The sequence below is a fragment of the Schistocerca nitens genome, chromosome 3 (genome assembly GCF_023898315.1).
Source record: "Schistocerca nitens isolate TAMUIC-IGC-003100 chromosome 3, iqSchNite1.1, whole genome shotgun sequence".
NCBI classification, from domain to species: domain Eukaryota; kingdom Metazoa; phylum Arthropoda; class Insecta; order Orthoptera; family Acrididae; genus Schistocerca; species Schistocerca nitens.
In genome coordinates this window covers 693188624-693214342 of record NC_064616.1, presented here as the reverse complement: position 1 = coordinate 693214342, position 25719 = coordinate 693188624, and the positions used below count along the sequence as shown (strand labels likewise).

Genomic DNA, 25719 nt, shown 5'->3' with positions numbered 1-25719 from the left:
CTGAGTCCCAGTCCAGCACACATTTTTAATATGTCAAGAAGTTTCATAAAAATACATACTCTGCTTGCAGACAAAAGTGTCATTCTAGCACATCCACACTGTTTACACATGTGAAATAAAAATGTGATGAGCTCTATAAATGGTACATTTAACACTAATACTTATTATGTGTTCATAATTGCAATGTATACCATAAGTGAGCATGGTTCATATCTTAAATTGTACTGACAATTAGACTGTGTGTCAAAAAGCAAATATGGATATGAATAGATTAACTTAACAGTACAGTTAAGGTGATGTGCAAAGCCACAGCACACCACTAGATTAGTTTGAAAGTTTCCTTGTCATGGTGTGATACATTGGCTTATCTTCATACAGTGTAAGGAGTGTATTTTCAGTAGACAAATTCAACAAAATTAAATAATGACAGATATATACCAGAAGACCCCAGAGGATGTCCCAGAGCTACTCCACCACCATTGACATTAACTTTTGTTGGGCTCAGACCCAACTGCTTCATTACTGCTATGGCCTGGCAAGCATAGGCTTCATTTATCTCAAAGAGGTCTACATCAGATATTTTCCACTGTACCTTTTCCATCTATAATAATGAATAAAATCAAATTATAAGACAAGAGATGAAATAGTAGAAAAAAAACATACATTGCTTGTACGGTATGTAGAAGTGAAACTGAAATACAATACCAACCTCGATATCATAAACAAAAACCATGCCAGAAAATAGATTATTGAATGAAAAATCAATTTAAATGAAGTGAACTATTTTAATAATAATAATAATATTAAAATGCAAAAACTCCAGAAAAATGATTTTCTGTTCACTTAATTTCAAACCATGTCGTATTTTAGAAATGACAAAGACTGCAAAGTAATGCCAAGTTTGTAATTTCACCACTACCCACCACATATTTCATTTTATCTAAATGAACTTCCAATGATCTTATAGTGTAAACTACATATGTACATATCCCTCATATGACATTGTATCCTATGGAATTAACTAATTACATTTTCTGCCACTGTATAATATGAGGGTATGCTGAAAAGTTATGCCTCTGAATTTTTAATGTAGAAGCTCTTAAAGTTTTTTTAACTAAAACAAATGTTATTAACATTCTACATCATTATTCTTCATGTTTAAATATTTATTTCTCAACATAGTCACCACAGTGATGAACACATTCCACCCCAGGAGAGACTTTTTTGATAGAGCCACAACTTCTCCTCTGCTCGCACGGCTTTGTCACTATCAAAATGAAGCCCTTGAAGGTGTTCTTAAAGTTTTGGAGGCACAAGAAAATCAGACTAGGCCAACTTGGGACTCTATGGAGGATGTTTCATGACAATGAAAACAATAAAGCAAGGCACTGGATTACTGCAGACGTCACTGCACTCGTGTCTGATCTGACATTGTCATGCTGAAGGAGAGGGTGTTCCATATGTGCACAAACTCTTTGAATTCAAAACTCAATTAGCGCATGATGTTTCTCACACAGCAACTTAGTTATATTACACACTGCCATGTCACATACTACAATTTGGAGCATTCTAGTGGCAGAGGGCTGCAAATACACTGACATGAAGACTAAAGGTATAGAATGTTAATAACATCAGTTTCATGTAAAAAAACTTTGAGAGTTTTCACATTAAAAAAATTGGAGGAACTACTTTTCAGGAATTACTTTATGTTTAATAATGAGTCATCTGCATTTGAAGCTGACAGTTTTTCCTCCTTCATACCACTTGCCCCATGTAGGTGGAGGATGGGCTGTGAGTGGACAAAACAAAAAAATGGTTCAAATGGTTCTGAGCACTATGGGACTTAACATCGGTGGTCATCAGTCCCCTAGAACTTAGAACTACTTAAACCTAACTAACCTAAGGACATCACACACATCCATGCCCGAGGCAGGATTCGAACCTGCGACCGTAGCGGTCGCCCGGTTCCAGACTGAAGCGCCTAGAACCGCTCGGCCACAACGGCCGGCCGTGCACAAAACAGCCTACTCTTCAGCTAAAGGGTTTAAAATATACATCAGGCAAAACAATATAATTAGATGGTGAAATAGTTACATCAGTTTTTTAAAGAAATATAAAAAGATGAATTTCATGGATGGCATTATATAAAACTAAACTTGATTTTCTTCATTTGGAATTAAAAGCAAAAAAAGCTGAAAGGTGAAATTAAAATAAAACAAAGCTACCTAAAACACAATGCAGACAGGTGATGAGAAAAAGAGGTACTGCACCTTTGCTAAAGTTGAAGAATTTGCATTGTAAAAAAAAATATTTTGGGAGAGAAAACAGCAGGTGTTCTGTAGGGTGTGGGTGGAGGAATTGGCATCTGTTGGGTTGTAATTATACAGATGAGGGAAGGTACTGGAGTGGCTGGTGGGAAAACAGAGAGGGAATAAGAGGTTGGGGTGTGAACAGGTCTGTAATATGAAGAGGAAAGAGAGAGGGGAAGATGAAAATGGAACAGGGAACCCTGATATAGGGTAAGAATGGTAGTGAGTAGCTACAGTTCATAGAACAGGTAAATTTCAGGGCTGCTTTCATTGTGGGGAAGAGGGAGTTGGTACAATTTTTATTAGAGAAGATATAGAATGTGTGTGTTGGTGTGGAACTGGAAGAATGTGCCAATATAGGTGCAGCAGCATACCAGGATTGGAAAATCAGAGGAAAAAATGTGGCTGTTGGAGTTGAGTTTCCAGATAGTGTAAGATGTATGGAAGCATTCGCTGTCACTGAGGAAAGCTGGGAATTGAATGAGATGGTGAAGGATCCATGTGCAAGAATGTAAATGGATGTGGAAGGCAAAACAGAGTGTCCGGCATTTAAGAATTTGGAGCAACTGACAGAACTTTAGTAGAGTGGATGTCCATGAAATACTGGCATAGGAGAAAATAGCTAGGATCAAGGATCTGTCAGTGTGAAAAACAGTGGAGGGTAGCAATCCCCATATTTGGCCAGTTAGTAGCTTTAGCAATTTTAGTCTAGTGTGGACTTTCTGTTGGAGGGTTAGCAGGTGGGCTTTTCATGTTAGTTCCTGGGTAAGTGTTAGTCTGACATTTTATTGTGTTGGTTAATAGAATAGGATGGTCATACATGGTTAGGCAAAAGCCGTGTGAGCTGCAGATGGCTTGTCCTATAATTATTGCCTGGAGTTTGGAAGGATCAACATTGATGAACTATTGGTTACACCAAAGACTAATTAAGGCGGAGTTCAAGAGACCATTGGAATTTCTGGGTTGTAGGATAGAGTGCTAGGAAAGTGGTGTCATCACCATACCGAAGAAGGTGAAAGAGGTGGATTTGTTTTGGGCATATTGACAATGTACAGGCTATTTAGGGGAGGAGAGCGGTCAGAACATGAGGCATGCCTGCAATCAGACAGAAGGTATGGGAACTGGTATTGTTATACTGACAAAGGATGGGTGGTTAGTTAGAAAGATGGCAATGAGATGGAGAGCTAATTGGAAGCACATATGCCTGGAGCTTGAAAGGAAGGCCAGAATACCATACACAGTATTATTGAAGAAAGAAAGTTCTGGCAGAATGTAAATAAAGGAGACCATTCACCAAATAGCAGAAGAGTTGAGACATCAACAGGCACAGTTTGGCAGGTGGACAAGGGTGAGGTGAGGTTGTGTAAGGTGGTGTGGGCAGAGAGAGAAAGAAGTGGGAAGTAAGAAAGGGGTTGGGGATGGGTAGCTAGTGGCTCAGAGGGAGGTGCCAGTGTGGTGGCTAGGAATGTGGGAGAGACAAGTTACAGGTGTATGGACTAAGCATGAGATACATGGATACCAGAGCTGGTGAGGTGCAGTGTACAGCAAGATGACATAGAAGCATGGGAAGAGGTGCTACAACAGAGAAAGGGGAAACCATTGAATATAGGATGGATAGACAGTGGTTTACTGGAGATAGAGGTCAGGAGGGTGACGGGAGCGAAGGACGTGTTGTAAGAATAACTCTCATCTATGTACTTCAGAAAAGCTAGTGCTGGATGGCAGGATCCAGGTGGCATGTGTAGTAAAGCTGCCATTAAACTTCAGTATAATATGATCTGCAGTGCATTATGCCACTGGGTGGTCAACTTTGTTCTTGGCGACAGTTTGGCTGTGGCTATTCTTTCTGGTAGACAGCTCGTTGGTTGTCACACCAACAAAAAAACGCTGTGCAATGTTTGCAGCAGCATTGGTACATGACATGGTTGCTTTCGCAGATGACCTTGCCGCTGATGCAGTATGATACAATATTGCAGTGCCTGTGTTATTCACATGAATGACACAAGGTTCCTTCAGATATGCAATGTGTGTCCAAAAAAACAGGCACTGTTGGTGACTACACCCATTATCAAATGCATGAAATGTATTCACAATTGTGAATATGGACAACCATCAGCTGTATAATGGAATGGTGACAATGAAAATGTGTTCCAGACTGAGACTCATTTTGCCTTTCCATTACACCATCTGAGCACAACTCACAGCCAGACCCAGACTTTCATGTCACAACCCATCCTCATACATGCATTATTTATATTCTCATACTGGGATACATTTTACCTGAAAGTTGCTTGCAGGTGTCAGTAGATAAATACAATACCGCAGTGCCTGAAATATTCAGACATACGATGCAATGTTCTTTCAGACATGCATGCAGACATGTGGTTGATGACTTATGGATGTTTGGGTCTGGCAGTGAGTCATGCTCAGAGAGCCTAACGGTAAGGCAACTGCTCAAAATAAGTGGGAATTTGTGGTTTGAGTGCCAGCCTGGCACAAATTTTCAGTGTTGTCACTCCAGTAAACAGCTGATTGTTGTCCATATTTACAACTGCAGATATATTTCATTAATGGCTGTAGTCACCACAGTGCATGTTCCTTCAGACACATATGCATATCCAAAGGAACATTGCATCGTACTTCTGAACAACTCATGTGCTGAAATACTCTATGTATCTGCCGGCACCAGGAAAGAGACTTTCAATTAAAATGTCTCGCCTGTATGAGAATATTCATAATGGATTTATGAGTACAGGTTGCAGACACATGGAAGTTTGAGCCTGGCTGTGAGTCATGCTCAGATAGCCTAATGGTATAGTGACCGCTCAGGATAAGCAGGAGATCCAGGTTTGAGTCCCAGCCCAGCACAAGTTTTCATTATCGTCATTCCATTATACAGCTGATGGTTGTCCATATCTGCAACTGTGAATACATTTCGCATATTGCCTGTGATGCAGTAGGGTAAGCCTGTGATAGGACTGGAGTAGGAACCACTGGGTGGGTGAATCGGGCAGGTCTTGCATCTGGGACTTCCACAGGGATATGATCCCTGTTCTAAGGGGCTGGAAGTGAGAATGGCATAGGAATGGACCAGGATGTTGCAAAGGTTGTGTGCACAATGGAATATCACTTTAGGAGTGGTAAAAATCTTGGATGTCCCTCATTTCTGGGCATGCTAATAGGTAATCATAGTCCTCACGAAGGATATAGTTCAGAGTGACTCTAGGTGACAATGGAGAGTGCTCCTTTGTAGCAGATCCTTGGGAGTGGTGGGATGGTTAGGGGTTTGTGAGCATATAGCATGGGAAATCTGTTTGCAGATTAGGTTTGAGAATAGTGACTGTCTGTGAAGGCCACTGTAAGACCTTCAACATACTGGGCAAGGGAGTTCTCATAACTGCAGATATGCCATCGAAATGTGGCCATGCTGTATGAGAGTGATTGTTTGGTCAGGAAGGGGTGGCAGATGTCAAAATGCAGGTACTCTTGATGGTAGTGGGATTGCCAGGAAATTGGTACACTGAGTTGAAGAGGATCCAATGAAGCTGATGGGAGAGAAAGTGTTGAGATGTGGAGGAATGAGGATAGGGTGTCTTGACCCTAAGTTGAGATCATGAAGACTTCATTAATGAACCTGAACCAGATAAGGGGTCTGGGGTTTGGGAGGCTAAGAATGTTTCCTCCAGATGGCCTAGAAACAAACTGGATTAGGAGGGTGCCATGTGGGTGCCCATGACTGTGCTGCAGATTTGTTTATATATGTTCCCTTTAAAGGAGAAGTAGTTGTATGTGAGGATACAGTTGGTAAGGTGTACGAGGAATGAGGTAGTGGCTTTGGACTTGGAAGGATGTTGGGAGAGATAGTGTTTCATAGTGGCAAGACCGTGCTCATGGGGGATGTTGGGAGTACAGGGAGGTGGCATGAGTGGTGACAAGTAGGGCTCCAGGTAGCAAAGGGGTGAAGATGGTCGAAAGATGGTGAACAACGTGGTTAGTATCCTTGATGTGAGAGACTAGGCTTCAAGTAGTTTGTTGGAGGTGTTTGTTGACACGAGAGGAAATTCTTTCCATGGAAGCACAAAAACCACAGACAATGTGGTGTCCAGGATTGTTGGGTTTTGTGAATTTTGGGGAGCATGTAGAAGGTGGGTGTATGGGGCATTGTTGGGGTGAGAAGGGAGATGAACTCAGGAGAAACTCTGGGGTGGGCCTAAGGATTTCAGTAGGGACTGAAGACTGTATTGAACTTCTGGACTGGGATCACTATGGCAAAGCTTGTAGGTAGAGAACTCAGACAGTTGAGAGAAGTATGCTGTCAGGTAGTCACTGTGGTCCATCACAACAGTGTTGGAGCTTCTGTCCACAGGTAGGATGATTAAATTAGGGCATGTTTGGAGGTTTTGAATGGTTGTCCTTTCTGTTGAGAAGTTTGTGTTCTTGGGAATGGACCTGAGGAATGATGGCGAGGCCAAGTTGGAGGTAGGAAATTCCTAGAAGGTGACCACAGGTTGGTTTGGTGGGTGGGGGATCATGGTTGAATGCTGGTATGAACTTTGAAGGGGCCAGGTTCAGTGTTGGTATTAGGTTGCCTTTTGTTGGAGGGATTGTTAGCAAATAAGTGTTTCCACTGTAGTGGTTGGGATAAGGAGAGTAGGTCTTTGATGAGTGCAGCATTAAGAATTTTGGTGTGGGGCTGAAGATGAGGCATTTGGATAGAACTGAACTTTTGTAGGATTGAGAACTTTGGTTGCAAGGTTAACAACAGTGTTTTGGGTTTGTTTGGATTCTGGATTTCAGGGAGTATTAGGAGGGAGTCTTGGAGTATACGGTAAAATGAAAACATCAGCCAGGCAGGGTCTGGATGCTATTAGAGTTTGTTAGGAGGTTTTCTGAGAGTAGGATGTGTGTTGATGGACAGCAGTGCTTCAAGACAGAAGTAGGATGTCCACAGGTTGGATAATTTATGAACTTGTACGTAGCTAGGATTCCACAGTGTATCTTGCAGAGGCAAAAGAGGTAGTTCTGGGATACCTGTAGGAGACGTGTTTCTACAGTACTAGGTTTTGTGAGTTATAGGGAGGCTGAACGTGCACAGGTGAAGGTCATTGTGAAAGGAGGGATGGGATCCAGAAAAGGGAATTTTTGTGACTATGCCATTGGGGTGGGGGGTGGGGGGGTGGAAGGAGGGTTCCATGGCTTAGGCAGCATTTAAGAAATATGATTTGGAGCTGGGTTTTAGCTAGGGATAGGGATACTTTTCATAACTGATGCAGACAGATGGAGTAGGGGTCCATTTGGGATGGAATGTTGCTGGAAAATGTGAAATAGATGAATGCAAGTGTTAGGTGGCTGTAAATGTAACTGGCTAACAAGGCATTTGTTTGGGGAGTTCAAAGGCTGGAAGAAATTGTGCTTATGGCAGTAGGATAATTCTGTAATGTGAGGGTATTTCTTCATGCAGGGAAGAAAGGAAAGATGTAAAATTCATAAAGGCGTAATGGCTGAGGAGAGGTGGTTTGATTTGGAGATGAAATGTAATGGTTTTGTTGCTAGGAAAGTGTTTTAACTGTGATGTGGTTGATGGGTGCTTTGGAGGATAGCATGAGGTGTCAGCAAAACTGCTGCAACCAGTGCTACAGGGTGTCTCAAAAGTCTAGCATGACCACACTGGAAGGAGTTGTTAATGTATGTGTGTAACAAAGGCAAGAAGGAACATGTAGTGAAAGATGTGGATGGATGATATAGGAGAGACAAAGTAGAAGCAAATTATAAGATAGTAATAAAGGATGAATGACTCAAGGTTTAGGTTGGAAGAAGTCACTAGGCAGTATAAATATAATAAAGAAAGTTTTGGCAGAATGTAAATAATTTAGGAGAAAGGAGACCATTCACCTCTGTGTGTGCCTGTCAACAACTTAGTGCTCCTGCTATTTGGCGAGTGGTCCCCTTGACTCTTAAATTATGCACAGTATTTTAATGTCCAGCAGTTTGCACAGATAAAGATTTTGGCCATTGTTGCAAGTGTCCTTTACCATGGTAATCTATGATACAACTTGCAACAGCAGCTGAAATTCCAGTCAGTATAACATGGTCATGTGGTTGCATATCTATTGAAGTTTTATTGAAACAATAGTGTTTTCCAGGTAGTTTGGATAATGTTGAAAAATGGTAGATGCAGTTGAAATTCTGAAAGGTATTTGGTGATTACGGTGTAACCAGGGAAACATGCTTCTGAAATATCAATCTTGAAGAAACAATGAGCACTGGTGATATGGGGAAACAATGCAGTTTATGTAGAATGATGATGGAGATAACTTACTGACTGAATGTAATATGTCATAGAATTCATATAGTTACTAATCAGTTGAGTTTGACTAGTATTAGACTTCCCAATGACATACAAGACAGGCAGTGCTTTGACTTCTTGTGGGTCAACATAACTGCAAACAGTGATATGTACTGTAAAGTACTGAGCACAGGTCGAACCCTGCTTCAGTAGGGAAGGGAATGCCCTGCAGATTTCTTTGAGTCCTTGAAAGAGAATAACTTCTGATACAATGCTCTTTGAATTTGCAATGGAAAAGTAAAAGGTGTTGAATGAAATCCACATTAAGATATATGGAATATGATTTGTGATCATGTACTGTACAGATGGAAGGAGTGGAGATAGGGGAAAGAGTGAGAGAGAGTTCTGTTACACTGAATAATAAGTCCAAATTAATTATTTATCATTAGAACAAAAGTGATAATGTGTATGTGACTTACAAGTGATGCAATAGCTGGTACTGGTCCCATGCCCATGTACTGCGGGTCAAGACCACCTTGTGACCATCCTACAATCTTCGCCAATGGTTTTAAGCCTCTTTTTGAGGCAAGCTCTTTGGTCATCAAGACTAATGCTGCAGCTCCATCATTTATACCAGTAGCATTACCAACTGTGACAGTTCCACCCTGTAGTAAATGTAGAAAGTAATACAATGTAACAGCTTAAATTTGTTGACAATTGATTAGTTGTTATCAGTGGTATTACTACTTAGCATTTGTTCTAATAAACAAACTAATAGAAATCACAAGATGTTATACATGTTTGAACATAAACTCTGTCCATAGACTCTGGTGGGTCCATCAGTACCAGTCAACTGCTGTGTCATCCTCTGCCAATGATGGATGCAGTATCGAGGGCTGTGGGGGTCAGCATCCCGCTCTCCCAGCTGTTGCAGTTTTTGTGACCTGGGACTTATACTACTCACTCAAGTAGCTCCTCAGTTGACATCACAAAGCTCAGTAAACCCCATTATAGTCCTCCCACCAATGAAAAATCCTTGTAGTATTAGGAATCAGACCCGGGCCCTCTGCATGGCAGTCAGCTGCGCTGACCACTCAGCTAAGGGGGCTGACATTATGCATGTTTGAATAATATAAATTAAAAAACTATGATTTTGAATAGTAGCATTGTAAAGCTTTAGATCGAAATCCTGTCTCTATGAGTAACATGAATATCTTCCTGTGTTATATACAATCTGTATACATCTATCTTCCAATTAAGAGGGTTCTATAAACGATGAAATAGTGTGAGAGCATCGGTTCAAAAAGTACCTATATGAAATGTATAGAAATACTTAAATGTTCATTAATAATTAAATCTGGTTACATTTTGGCGACATTTCTTATTCTGAAGAAAAATCTTCTCCTAGACGTATGTAGTCAGTGACTTGCAAAAACGTTGTACAGTTTTGGTCATGTATAGTTATGTATACTCTCCATTCTGATTCCATCAACAATTTCTGAGGTATGTTAGTGTTTAAACACCTCTATAATTTAGATATTGCAAAATTAATTTTATATTCTTACTGTTATGTGCAATTTAACATTGATATATCCTCAATGACTCAAAAAATTCCCAACAGCCAGCCACAAAAAAATTATAAATAAAAGCTAATTATGTTATAATCTTGTGTGGATTTCCATATGCATACAAAGTCTTTACACAACATAGATGTTAATGGAATAAGTAAATTTTAAGCTAGAGAAATTCAATAGCAGTGCTACCTTTCGAAATGCTGGTTTCAGTTTCTGCAAGTCCTCAATCTTCAGATCATTCCTAGGATGTTCATCAATTGATACTAATTTTTTCCCATTTGAACTTTCAATAGGAACTGGTACCATTTCCTTATCAAAATATCCTCCCTGCTGAGCTTTGGCAACTCGACGCTGAGATTCGAGAGCTAATTCATCTTGCTGTTCACGAGTGATTCCTTCTTTGTCAGAAATTCTTTCCACTGTAATGCACAAATACTTATGTAGAACATGATAGGAAAGTAATAATGCATTTATTTTTGTGCATAAATTGTTATACCTTTCTCACACTGAACAGCATTGTTTTTCATATACTTGAATAAGTTTCTTACTGATGTCATCATTAAAGTCATGGTAAGGGTTCCACTCAGCAAAGCATGACTCACAGTAACTCATACACTATACCAGGATGCTCATTTATAACAGCACTTCCAGAAATGAGTGCACACACTAACATCTAAATGTAGAAACTTTCTACTTCACAGAAAATATTTGCAGAACTAAAAGATACTGCAAATGCAAGTATTAAGAAGAGTAAAGGTAACCACCCACCATATATATGAGGCAGAGAGCATTTGAAAGGCATAAACAAACTGAAATTGTTGATGAGCTTTCAGAAAATGCCCTTCTTTGGAGCTAATTAATACAAAACATGCATGTCAAAGAATACTGATATATGAAAATGTATATATTTTGCTGGATGTTACCTTAATCACTGTATTTGTGACACATAATATCAACAATGAAAATGCCTCTCAAAGCAGCAGCTGACTAGTGGAAAACCTCAGTATAGGCATCAAAATTAATGTCTGACCCCATTGCCAGCCTTGAAGTATGGGCTATTGGTGAAACAGTTGTCTGGGGCCACTGCCAGCCTCAAAGCATATGCTGTTGGTTCTTACAGCCCACCTGACATGTGGTGGGATAGCACTGCACTGAAGCTATAGGAAGAAGCATCCACTACATTAAGTTCTCCTAGCACTGACTACAGTTGGTTTTTTTTTTTTTTTTTTTTTTTTTTTTACTGAGGTGCAGGAACTGCTTAGCAACCCTCAGCTGTGTTCCTGACAAATGCTCACCAACCTTTCTCAGGATGTGATCCAATTGATTCATTTTGGGCTGGGGAAAGGCGGAGAGGGAGAGGGGGAGGGGGTGGGGGAGAATAGGTCTCTGGGATACAGTGGGTGAAGCTGAGAGAGACAAGCCAACAGTGGTGCACCCATTGACAACACTGGACACAGGAGAGGCACCGTGTCATCTTTTCGTATGAGCCCCAGACCTGTGCACAGCATCACTGTGGAAATTTCCATGTGTGACATGTTTAGAGACTTCAAGGAGAATGAGCATTGCGAGGATGAATGTGTCCACAGGATATGGGCCCAGCAGCTAATTTTATGGTGTGGCATTCCTTGGGGTGCACAACACAATCATTTCTCATTCACACAGTCAGTAATTTGGACAGCAGCCATTACATTGCTGATGTGTTAATGGTAATGGTTGTATCCTGCCTCTGAGGTCTCCATGGTATTGCTTATCAACAATATAATGTAAGATCTCATGTTGCTCATGCTGTTCTGACTTATCTCAATATAGAGGGTGTTTGACTGTTCCCTTGGCCAGCACATTCTCCATGTCTCTTGTTCATTGAAAACATCCAGTCGCAAATTGCTGAGTGAGTGGCATGCCACCACTCTCCAGCCACTCTATTGATGAACTCTGGCACAGCGTTGAAGTAGTAAGAGTGATTAACCAGTATTTGCCATACAAGCTCAGCTGGACATGATGTCCTGCCAGGTTAGAGCCATCACTGTTGTCAGACGTGGCAACTCTGTGTTCTAAATACTGTAATTGTATATCCCCAAACCATGTACAAATTTAATAATTTACCTTCTTATGACACAATACATGCAAACTGCATAAAACTTTGTTACATGCTATTCTTCCTATCATTGCAATTCAGACGATCAGCATTTTAATTTGTTATCCATGTTATTGTATTTTGCTTTCTGTAAGTGTCCATTTTGCAATCACAGTGTGTTCATAATAAACAACTGATTTCACTCTCCCTTACCCAATAAATACTTGGTGCACAAGCATATAATGTCGGAAATCAACTTAAGACTACATGGAATGTAGTGAAACAAGAGACATGACAACCAGCCACAGAACATGATGACATCACTATTGAACTGAATGGAAGGACTATAAATGATGAGTCACAAGTAGCAAATATATCTAATAGTTATTTCTTACATGTAGTGGAAAGTATAGGAACAATCAGCTCGAAAGAAAAATCACAGCAATATGTTGAAAAAGCAACATTCATAAAATTCAGTCATATGAATGTATCCTTTTGAAATCAAGAAAATTATATATTCTCTCAAAAATAAAAACTCATCTGGTTTTGACTGTTTCCAATAGAGTATAAAAGATTTGCTCCCATATAAGAAACCCTATCACATCTGAAATATGTAATGCATTATTAACTTAAGACATTTCTCCAGAGAGACTGAAATATGATGTTGTAAAACCCCTCCCTAAGAAAAGTAATAGGACAAATGTCAATAACTACCAACCTCATATGTGTTTGACATTGTGTCAACAGCTGGGACCATCTGAATTGTTATGTTATTCTGAAATATCAGGTACACCAAGATTGCCTGTAAATCTTTTATTGATTACCAATTTCAACAGATCTGTGCTGTCATCATCAAATCTTGTAACACATTAACAGAAGTTCATGATCTTTACAGACTTGCAAGTAACATTGTGATGTTGCATGTAGCAGGTAGCAAGGAGCATCAGCATGTCAGACATAAAATACCACAATTATAAAACATATATCATGTTGTGCTGATGTCCTAGTGTCTCCACTGAGTTGTCATTGTGGTGTTAAGTGTATGAATGCACTGGGACATCAGCACAGTGTGGTGGGACTGATGGTATAGCCAACCAATGGGCAATATCATATCTTCTGACAGGGAGGAAATCATGTGTCCCCAGGGCTTAGTCTTAGGTCCACTATTCTTCCTCACACATGTAAATGATTTTCTGTCTCATATACAACAACTGGAATTAGTTCATTTCACAGATTACACTAGTATTGTAATCAATCCAAGCATATGTACAGAAACAGAAGCAATTATAAACAATGTTCTTCAAAGCAACATTGACTTATTTTCTGCAAATGGTCTCACCCTCAATTTAAAAGATATAACAAATTATCATCTACACGTATATGGCTACCACACCAATGATAAGTGTAACATATGGTGAGGAAATAATAAATAGGATGGAAACTTCAAAATTCTTAAGTGTCCATACTGATGAGAATTTAAACTGGAAAAAGCACATTTTGGAACTCCTAAAACAACTTTGTACATCCACATTTGCATGCAAATGTTGGGGAGAAACAAATCAGTAAGTTGACATAATGTCATATGGAATAATGTTATGGGGTAACTCATCTTTAAGAAAGAAAGTCTTCCTTGCTCCAAAACTTTCTGTAACAATAATATGTTGTGCTTACCCACTATCATTTTGTAGAAATCTGTTTAAGGAGTTGGGCATTCTGATTACTGCTTCACAGTATATTTATTCCATCATTAAGTTTGTTGTAAATAATCCAGTCCAAAAGGAGCAAAATGTACATAATTATGATACCAGAAGGAAAAATGACATTCATTACTCCAAAGTAATGTTGTCTTTAGCACAAAAAGGGTGGATAATGCAGCAACTAAAATTTTTAATACCTTATCCAGTGATCTAAAATGTCTGACAGGCAGCAAAGTAAAAGTTGAAAATAAACTGTAAAAGTTTCTCCTTGACAACTCCTTCTATTCCACAGAAGAATTTCTGTTATTGAAATGTGTAAATAGCCATATTTTCAAATGTATTTGCTATGTGAATCTAAAATGATTTGTTCCAAGTCTTTTCAATTTATCATGCAAATGATCCTTGAAACATGAAACTAACTAACTAACTAACTGAATGAATGACATTCTGAAATGAAAGCTAAAGCTATTCTCTGTGATCTACATCTAGTACTCTTCAGAATCCCCTCAGATGTGTTATTTTCCAAAATTTCACTTACCAGTTTCTCCCATGTGTATATCATAAAATGCATCTGTGAGACCATCACATAATATGGTGTCACGTAAGGATGTATCTCCAACCTTCAATCCTTTTCTCATATTGACTACATGAGGTGTCTGGCTCATTGATTCCTGTCCACCACACACTGCTAATTGTGCATCACCATTTCTTATGCTTAGGTATCCGTCAACAACAGCTCTGTAACAAAATTGTACAAACGAATGAAAAGGGAATGTATACCAGTGAAAAATACTAGTGGTTAATAAATGTCATCTACCTTATTCCAGAACCACACATCATGTTGACAGTGGTTGCTGGGACAGTATATGGTAATCCTGCACGGAGTGCTGCTTGGCGAGCCGGATTCTGACCTTGCCCAGCTGCCAGAACCTTGACGTACAGGTTTAAAATTAGTGAGATACTAGACAAATTACACATAAAAAACATTTTCTTGTAGCATTGTGAACTATCAAGTCATGATTTATCATTGTGAATACAGAGAAATGTAGCTTCGTGCACTGGAAAAAATATTAGAATGCTACACTGCAGTATAAATTCTAACAGATTCTTGCTCCATAGTCATACAGTATTTACTAAATTTAAAGAAGAGCAAATGCTGCTATTTCTATAATTATTTATGATAAACTGCTGGCTATTTTAACTGTGCATTTTTGTATCAGATGTCTCTTCTGACAGTGGTCAGGTGCATTTTCTCTGGTGTTTAGGCACTTACTTGCAATTCCCTTTCTGCGGTGTGTAGACAGTGACAGTTCAAACAAATACTACTCATCATTTGTTTTATAGGATATCCATCTCAAGGGAAAATGTCAATAATTTTTTGATATGCACAAAACATATTTTAAAAGTTGAATTTCATGTGTCCATTCTGTAGAATGATCATGCAGTAGTCAAGTGCTACATTCAGTTTAGTGAAACGTGATAACAGGGGCAGAGAAGCATGAATAATAACCAATATAAGAGGAATAACTGAGTCGTGGTGTTACATGGTGATGACAGACATGGCACTGCATGAGATGGTATATGAAATGGGGCAAGTCATGAAGGGAGACATGGTGAAAAAATGTTTATTCATTTCTCTGTGTATGTTGTTGTTATTCACTGGATTAGGGACCAATTTAAAGCTAAAACACCAATACAACCTAGTAGAGTATCACTTTCATGATATTTTTTTTTTCAAAATGGCCAGATGTTTCAGTTTCCACATCCCTAACACATTAATATCTCCATTCATTGTTGTAGTACTGGTTATTTTCTGTGTTGATAAAAATCAACTAATAAACAGATATCAAACAGAATATCACAGTATATTAAACTGGGACTGCTCAATTGAACGGGTTCATAAAATTCACTTTAAGAGCCTATTGTTTGTATAGAGAAACAACCCAATGTTTCTGATTAACACTGAGTGTCACATGATGATTACTATTTGTTTGAGCTGACTCCATGTAGATATTGCAAAAAATTAAATTGGAAATATCTGCTGAAACACCAAACATCTTTCATAAGAGATGCTCAGTAGCATTAGGAAAGCATTAGATATGCACTACTGTTTATCACATCAGGGATGTTAACATGCATATGTGCAGACATTACCTGTTATCTGACACAGAAGTACTTAGTTGCTGTCTCTGACAAAAACATTAAAGTTCTTTCAGCTTTTTATATAGTTCTGCCTCCCCTGTTACTATTATATTTGTTTTTTATATTTTATTGTGCTTTCTTTAACTAGACCATTATGTATGTATGGGAGCACAGGTGAAGTACTTGTCAAAATGGTCCACAGTACAATGAAGTTACACTTTTCAAAGACTCATACAATGAATATCCATGGATATATGCTCACCTGTCCCATAACTACTTCACAGACACCTGGTATTTTATCAGGCTCTATTTCAGCTCTGCGCAGAGCTTCTTTAATTACAACAGTGCCCAATTCATCTGCTCTCAAGGATGATAGGGATCCACCAAAGGCACCTGTTAGTTTGAAATAAAATTAAAGAAATTTTACTATGCTGCAAGGAGTAACTGGTAATGAACATATTATTCACATTTGCAATCAATCATTGATATGAAATTCTGCTTTTATTGTAGTGGCTAGAATGTATCATAAGCACAATGAATGAACTGTAATCATAATAAATGTAATAATTATCAGATTTACTGAGTTAATGTGTGTTACTTTGTTTTGCACCATGGAGAAAATACTTCATGTATGTTATGAGATAGGATCTTTTCTTGACGTACATCAAATTTGTCACTGACTATTCATCAACTGCTTTTAAACCACTTGCCTGAAATGTCATGATTAGGGGACATGTATTTTCAAATTAGCATGTACCTGTTTCTACAGCTTACCTCTTTGCAGAGGTTTTGCCATAAAAACAGTTTTAGTGAAATGTTTGTCTGTAGGCCTTCTGTTATGTGGGAAGTGTTAGTAAGTAAACAAAGAATAGAAATGTGACCTGTTTCAAAGGGTTCAATTAATAGTGTGAACAAACCTGGTGGGAGAGAGTGTCAGCAGCTAGAAATGTTAAGTTTAAATATCTATAGAAATAAGCATAGTTCCAAGAAATGAGCTATTAATAATAATGTAAAGCCTAGAAATGTTCATATCAAGCTACAACAGTGCATTAGTTCCGTTTTCTATGCATCAAATAAAAAAGGAATAAGAAGAAATGTGACTTCAAGAAGCAACTCACTTATAATCATATTAATGTGAAAGGTCAGGCCTGCTGGTCTAGCAATTGAGCACTTGGCTGGAAACTGAAAGGTTAGGAGGTTGAACCCTGGTCAGACCATGGATTTTTCAACCTGCCTTTAACCTATCTTTCCCCTCTCAATGATGTGAAGTTCCACCAAGAACGACACATGATTCAGATCCCATATCAAACTGTAGGCCCCATTTCCCAGGTAGTATTACTAGGGTAGGTGAGAAAGAGCTGCACCAAGCCATTGAGCCACATGAAATTGTTATTATTATTAATAATAAAACCATTAGAACTATGAAATCTGAATGATCATAGTGTTCTCTCTCTCTCTCTCTCTCTCTCTCTCTCTGTTCATGTATGTGTGTGAATGTGAGTGTGTGTGTGTGTGGGGGGGGGGGGGGGATTTGTGGAGAAGAGAGTCATGTCTTAGTATACAATAAATTACTTATGTCTCTTTAGCAACTCATTTTATGTTGCAGTGAAGAGCTATGAAAGGCAAACTACATAAATCTGTATTTAAGCAAATTTCTGCAGTCTGACTAACATTTTATTCCTGCAGATCACTATGGATGAAAAGGATCAAAACTAAATCTTATCTCGTATAAACTCTCCACGCCTTTGGCCAGGGTGATTTCAACCACCTTCTCCTAACATACCATAAAATAGTTACCGAAATGTTCCCATCCTATTGACTATAGCTTACCCTACCTCTTCCATTCCAAGCAAAGGCTCCAACCCATCCTTTCCCTGCATACCTGCAATCCTACCCATCTCTTAACACCTACATACTGTCTCTTGACCATTCTCAGTAATCACTCCACATTGATTTTTCAAATCACCTCCTCTTCAGACTCATGTGCCTCTGAATCCCTTACCCAGATAATATTACCAGTACTGAAAATCATAAATGTCATCCCATCAAACTTCAGACCATCATTTTTACTCTCATCAATGAATTTTCATGCATTTTAATTTTTTTATTCAAAGACTAAAGGTTTATTCTTTTAAATATTACATTATAACCTGTTATCAATAATTTAAACACAGGCTATATTCATTCATATGCAAATTATTACCATCATCAACAATTTTTTTCTACACATCATCAACTAATTGTACAGTATACATCAAAGACTGAAGAGTGGAAATACGGCCATCTCTAGCCCACTCCCTATTGAGGGAGTGTTAATAATAGATAAATAACAAGAATGAAAGTCCTGGTAGAGCCAATATTGTTTTATAACTCTCTGTGGTGAGAGAAGACACTAATCAGTGCAGTGGGAGTCATTCTCATGTACAGGCAACTATTCATGAGAAGGAGGGTGAAGCAGACTTATACCTGATCACTGTAATGCAAGGAATACAGGTCAGAGTGAAGCCCCTACCATTGCATATCCACTGGACCTCATTTTAAGCACTGCAGAGCCAATCCCGTCTACATCCTTCATCCTGGTGCATGCTGCAGCCACAGCTAAAGAAGATACATGCCACAGATTTGGTTGCAATCATGTCACTACATGAACAGGCACTCAATGGAAAGAAGGAGATTGAACAACAGAAGTTTCCAATTGCCAGCAACTAAGAAGTTTGCCTGTCAAGCTGCTACAGAATGTGCAGGCATCAAATCAGAGCATTTGTAGAGGGAGCAAAGGATAGCATACAGCATATAGGGATCCACAGATGATACTGGGGCACCATTTCCAAACTGCTGCAACTACAAGCAGTGAATGCACCATCAGTAGCAAAAGAGTGGGAGAGCTTGTGTGCACCAAGGAGGCAATCTAGTGATGATGACGGCACTCATGCTGCAGTTGCATAACTGGTTAAGTGCTTGTACTGATGACCAATGCAGTTGGTGAGACAGCTAAAGCACCACTTCCACCCCAGCCATGGTTTTAGCAGAGGTTTCCCTCTATGGCTGTAAGGAGAAATTCACCTGCTCCACCTCAGTTCACAAATAAAGTCATCCTAGCATAAACCAAGTTGTGTTGAAATGACTAAAAGTCTTATGTACAATATACACCTCTCTAATGTAGTGTTGCTGGTTTGTAAGCTGGAGGCTACAGATTCAAGTCCTGACTTGGACATGGTAATGGATTTTAATTGTTTCTTTAGTGTGTCTCTTCAGTGTAGCCATGAAATTAAGTGGGATTAGCTTCTTTGGCTAAGGAGCTGGAAGATTTACAATTTATTGAGAAGTGTCCTGTATCTCAAAGAACAAGCATAAGTCAGCTGTCTTGTTATGGTCACTTGCAGCAGGTATGGTATGAAGTTTGTACATTATGCACAATATTGTTTTTTACTTCCAACTTTGTGGAAGTAAACAGCCAATAGTTTACAATTAGCTCTACCATAAGTTTAGTATTATCAATTTCTCTCCTAGTTTTTGTTTTAGGAAGATCTAAGTTAGAGTGTAGTTTACAGCAGTAGATAATAGTTAGGGATTGTTAGTGTTGTTGTATCTTGATTGAGGTGTTGTGGAATCTTGATTAAAGTGTTGTTTGCTGCCCACAGACAGCTGGAAGTTGCATTGGCAGTTGTTGACAGGCTTTGTATGCCTGCTGCAAACAGCATCTGTGGTGCAGTGGTAGGGTAGTCTCACGAGCAATGCAGCTTGCCAGTTACTCCTGCTGCCCAAGTGGTTCATGGAGTCCTAAATCTAGCATCAAGAAACCACTTGATGGTGACTGGTGGGTCATATCCAGAGCTGGAGCTGTATGTAGCTAAAAGATGGTCAAAAGCCTAGCTCCAACCATATAACAAATAGCTTTGAACTATTACCATTCCCTGATAAGGTGACACAGCCTCTGTACCCTAATTACCTTGATTGAAATGTGGCCCCTTTGTTGAGACTTGAGTAGCTACAGGGAAAAGAAAGGGCTGCTAGTCGCAGACACTTTGGGAAGGGAACACATCAAATGGCCACTGAGTGTGTTTCCCAAGAAGTGGATGAGACGATCCCATATGCAATGAACAAGGCAGGAAACGGTCAGTGAGATAAACAATGTCTGTCACCTACGATATGGAATCATTCTTTGTCCTTTTCAGAGACTGGCAGAAATGGTGAACACAACTATCCTCACTCAAAGAGTATCAGTGCATGCCTGGAACGTGCATCAAAAGACATACAGTAGAAGACTCCCCAGAAGGTGGGAAATTTATAGCAACAGGTAGAAACATTTGGTCTAGGGAAGCCCAAAATAAATCGAAATGTGAATTCATTTGGACAAAAGAATCTGAAGTTGGTGAACTTAGATTAATAAAGGGACTTTTCTACTACCCATTAGATTCTGAGATAGCATGTATTCAGTTGTATACAAATATTCCAACCATGTGGTAGTAGTTTTAGGTGTCTGGTACATTCTGAAATATTAAAATTCGCATCTAAAAATACATTCACAAATGAAGTTGTTACCACTATACCTATGTCTGAGGGTCACACATTAGCACAAATTAGAGACGGTAAAATAAGCACTCGCCGTATTGCAAAACAATGAAGACCACTTGATTCATACAAGACACCAGAACCTCACAGAATTCCTAGCACATTTGCAACTGTTTGCTAATACACTGTATAACAAAAAAAGTGAAACACCCAAAAGTTATGGTTGGATGCCAGTTTAACTCTGTACATGCACACACCATCAACGGGTATGTAAAAGATTAGAACTGAAACTCTCTGTGAAAGGTAGAACAATCATCAGAATGCATTAGTGTTCTTTGTGTGTAGCGTTGTTACCACGCATGGTAGGGTATATAAGGGGATATGAATAGTGTCAGGTGTAGGGTGAAAACAGTGAAGAACATGGAGATGCTGTGTACTCATGTGAGACAGTCTTATCACCCCCTGACAGTGTTTGAAATGGCTATCATTTTGCATCTCCATTTGGCCAACTGGTTGAATAATGCAACATTTAAATTTGTGGAGCACTCACAGGTGACAGTGGTCCAATGTCAGACTACATGGGAACATGAGGGGAGGCATACTAGTCATTAAGTTTCTGGTTGGCATGTTTGACCGCCACAAAGAAGGATTGCCACATTGTGCACCAAGCACATCGTAACCCATTCTCATTTGTGCTTGCCATCTGAGAACAAGCAATGCACTGCTTGCAACATTCTGTGTCACCTAATACCACTGGTTGGAGACAAGCAGCAGCTGGACTACATAATTAGCATCCCATGCATAGTATCCCACTAACACTCCAATATAAATGGTTGTGTTTTGAGTGGAACTGTGACTGGGAAGCAAAGGTTTTCTCAATTGAAACACTTGTAAATTACTATGTTGTACCTTGGAACAAATTTTCTCCTTTGTAAAAACTTTAATTTTCCAGAGTAATTTTTGTAATTTCAGAAAAAGCCAGCAGCACATAAAAAGTGAATAGAATCATTTAAGAATGGAATAAGAAAATAAATTAATCTGCTATTGCAGGGCTGGCAAGAGGCAAAAGTCTGCAAAGCATACCTAGGTACAACACTTTCCCCTACGTTTCATGCATCTGAAGTCATTATTTTCGTGTCATAACTGACATTAACATTATTATGTCAATCAACTAACAAATGTACAAGAGGATAGCAGTCCGTTGCAGAAGCCATAATTTATTGCAGATCGAGATTTCAACTATAAAACAATCATCATTGGTGCTTTACCAGATGAGTAATATTGCCATAACTATGTCAGAACATATACATGTGACAATTGGCACTAGCATTTATATGGCATTTAGTTAAAGTCAACTAACACTTGCCATGAGGTTTATACAATGTCATTGAGAAAATATTTATCATGAGTCAATCAATTCACTAACCATTTTCAGTGTCTATAAACAAGCTAACAAAAAATCACCATAGAAGCAAGTCAGCATTAACCGAACAAATTAGTGAGATGCTGAGCTTTGCTTGCCCCATGCATGGTGATCAACATGTCAACCAATGTGATGCACCAAATGAGGTCACACAGTGGTTATTACACTGCACTCTGACTCTGGAACATTATGGCTCAATTCCTCATCTGGTCATCCTGATTTAAGTTTTCTATGGCTTGATCGAGGCAAATGTTGGAGTTACACTCACCACCTAATGATGGTGTCAAGAATCCTCCATTGTGAATACCTGAAAGCCCATACAAACATCTGGGAGCCTGTATGAGAGCAGTTCCATTGCCACCTCAGTGGTGCTACTAGTGGCAATGGGCAGAGTTTCTTTTGGTTGCTTCTGTACTGGAGGTGTGCTGGGCTGTGGCAGTGGACAGCAGTCGAATAGTACATGACCAAAATACTGATCAGGGCTTCCTCTGTAGACATCATCTTTATCTTATCTATGATGAAGTCTTCTCAGGTTATCAGCTAAGTCAAGGCATCAATGTGTGGCAATGGTTCGACAAGTTTCCGACTCATCACCTTCAGCACCCTGGTGCACAGAGCACAAGACATATGCAGCAAGGAATATGTTCCAGCATTTGAGGGCAACCTTTTGCAAGAACAGTGACTTGGAGACACAGATAAGATTTGCCCTTGAGCCACACATTAGAAAGAAGGAAGAAGACATAAAGCATCTGGTGTTCCTTCCATGTGCTGCGCCACCCATGGTCAAGACTGCAATGATATTGAAGAAGAACATCATTGAATCCATTTTCTGCTCATTGACTACAATCAAAAATATGCTTGGCTCAATGAAAGACAATCTATAACTATGGATACCTGGAGTCTACAGCATCAGTTGCAAATAGGGTGAGCAATATATTGGCCAGATGCAACAGTGTATTTCATACTGCCCCTCAGAACATGTGTGAAGCATTCACCTCAGCCAAATGAACAAATTTGCAGTGGCAGAGCACAGCCTCAACAAAGGTCATATTTTTTATTTTGAACAGACAGAGGTGTTGCATTAGATGAATGAGTTCTGAGACTTGATCACTAAAGAGGCAGTAGCGATATGGGCCCATGATGATCTTGTCAATTGGAATAGGGGTGAGCTCTGCACGGAATGTAGTGCTGGCTAGAATATGTCAAAAGTGCTCTGATGTGAAAGCAGCAAAGGCTGCCAATGGAAGAGACAGGCAGCATTAAGAGAAAATGGCAGGACCCTCCAACATGCCAGAAGTTCTCCCCATGATTGTCCATGATCCCCCACAGTACCATCCATGACATCCCTTCTGGAGATGCATGATTGGCCCTGCCCCTGCAGACTAGGCAGAGGAGCCTGCAGTCAAGTGTCTATAATGATACAAACTTGACATGAACCTGACACTTCAGCTTAAGATAACAAGTAGGAAACTTGTTGAAATGTTGCTGCCGAATGACACCTTGATTTGGCTAATAACCCAAGAAGACTTCATCTTCAAAAGTCACTGTGAAAGGCTGCATACCCATATACCATCTTTATTGACTTGCACTTTTTGTGGCCTCACCAGCCACTCAGCCTCTGTACTGGAATGCAGGTACACTGGAGCAGCAGTGAAGTGTTTTACTCCATTTCTGTATAAGAAGGATTTGAATTGCAAGCACGTGAATTGGAAGCTATAATCAGAAACAATGGTCTGTGAGGTTCCCTCGATGGCAAATGCTGTGGCTGTCACTCTCACTGTGGTACAAGTTATATGGAAAATTAGAAAATGTGTACAATGCTAAGAATGATATGGATCTGAGGAATGCCCCCATATAATCAATATAGATCTGTACTCACAGGTTCTCTGATGTAGGCTGTGGTTTGTGGAAGCAGAGTTTGGTTGTACACACAGGAGCAGACTTTACAGGCTGCCCACTGTATGACTCCATTGCTACCCAATCAGTATGTGTGGCACTTGACAAATATTTTTCGTCCATTACATGGGATGTCTGTCACCAGTAAGATGTCATGCAGTAGACTAGCATCAGTGGTGCTTGGGAAGAGAATGTGAAGCACCTAATAGGGTGCCACTAGGTAGCTGGTCAGGGAACTGTCAAGCATATCTGAGGACCCTTTGGAATAGAGGTGCTCCAGAGGTGGTGAAAGAGACTTTATGTTGCATAATTGAAAATTCTGGCAGTGTTTGCTATAAACTGTGATCAAGTTGAAAATAAAAAGCTTATTGTATATGAAAGTCAACAGCAGAAATACTCCAAAGACACAAAAAGGCATCAGCATTTCAATGATACATGAGAGGCCAGTAGTAAATACAGCATAATAAACACTAAGACAGAGCACCTGACACTGGAGCTTTCATGAAGTTTCCTCAGTAAGATTAATAGTTCATGATTGAAGACCCACAAAGTTTTGTACAATAAAAAAGGACTGGATTTTATGGGCACCACGATTTATTGACAGCATCCTTTTCCTATCTGTGTACAGTTTACTTGTGATGGCATCATGATTTTGTATATGTAACCCACCTGTTACTCTGCTCCATCTGGATACTCAAGTGTAAGTATAGTGGCAGTTTCATGTTACAATACATCTGTCACTAGCAGATGACACCTGAAGTGTGTAAAAGTAACAAATCATGTAGGGAGATTTGAGGTGTGCTTTCAGAGTGATAAATTCCTTCCAACATAAAGGGGCCCATTCAGATTAAGTGCCTTTCTCCTTTAGTTGGTTCTGAGGATGATAAATCGGGACCACCTTTGGGGTGAATTTCCTATAATAATTAACATTTCCCAGAAAGAACTAAAGTTCTTCATATTAGTGGAGAGTGGTAGGCAATCAGTGGCATTGACATCTTGCTGGGAAGGTTTTAAAACCGTCTTTCTGGAAATATGGCTTAAATATTCAGTGGTAGACTGAAAATGCATTTGAGACAATGTTGTTGCAGAATGTTTCTAAATAATGCTCTCTCTGAAACAATAATGACATCTAATTGGCACTTTGATGAATGCCTCTGTTTATTGCAAAGTTGCTAGCTACACTGAAGTAGAGGAAGTTGCATCAGAAAAGACCAAAATACATCGCCCCTCAGATAGTTTTGCCATCAGTTCTACAGGCTGGTAAATAGGATGTGCGTATCCACTTTTCACTGCACATTAATAGTAGTCTTGATGACACCACATATACAGGGTGGTCCATTGATAGTGACCAGGCCAAATATCTCACGAAGTAAGCATCAAACGAAAAAACTACAAAGAACGAAACTCGTCTAGCTTGAAGGGGGGAACCAGATGGCGCTATGGTTGACCCGCTAGATGGCGCTGCCATAGGTCAAACGAATATCAACGTCGTTTTTTTTTTTTAAATAGGAACCCCCATTTTTATTGCATATTCGTGTAGTACATAAAGAAATATGAATGTTTTAGTTGGACCACTTTTTTCGCGTTGTGATAGATGGCGCAGTAATAGTCACAAACGTATAAGTACGTGGCATCACGTAACATTCCGTCAGTGCGGACGGTATTTCCTACTTGATACATTACCCGTGTTAAAATTGACCGTATACCAATGGTGGAAAAAGTCGATGTCGTGTTGATGTATGGCTATTGTGATCAAAATGCCCAACGGGCGTGTGCTATGTATGTTGCTTGGTATCCCGGACGACA

At 39.4% G+C, this 25719-nt stretch overlaps 1 protein-coding gene across 1 annotated transcript in view; it reads right to left on the bottom strand.

Annotated features, from left to right (window-relative positions):
- LOC126248658 (acetyl-CoA acetyltransferase, cytosolic-like) overlaps positions 1-25719 on the bottom strand; it is a 69888-nt gene that overhangs the window by 6782 nt on the left and 37387 nt on the right. The window contains exons 2-7 of the mRNA XM_049949844.1: positions 16345-16475; positions 14758-14870; positions 14479-14678; positions 10359-10588; positions 9075-9260; positions 439-601 (exon numbers count right to left, since the gene is read on the bottom strand). Coding sequence (XP_049805801.1) covers positions 439-601; positions 9075-9260; positions 10359-10588; positions 14479-14678; positions 14758-14870; positions 16345-16475 — 1023 coding nt within the window. The remainder of the gene's footprint in view (positions 1-438; positions 602-9074; positions 9261-10358; positions 10589-14478; positions 14679-14757; positions 14871-16344; positions 16476-25719) is intronic.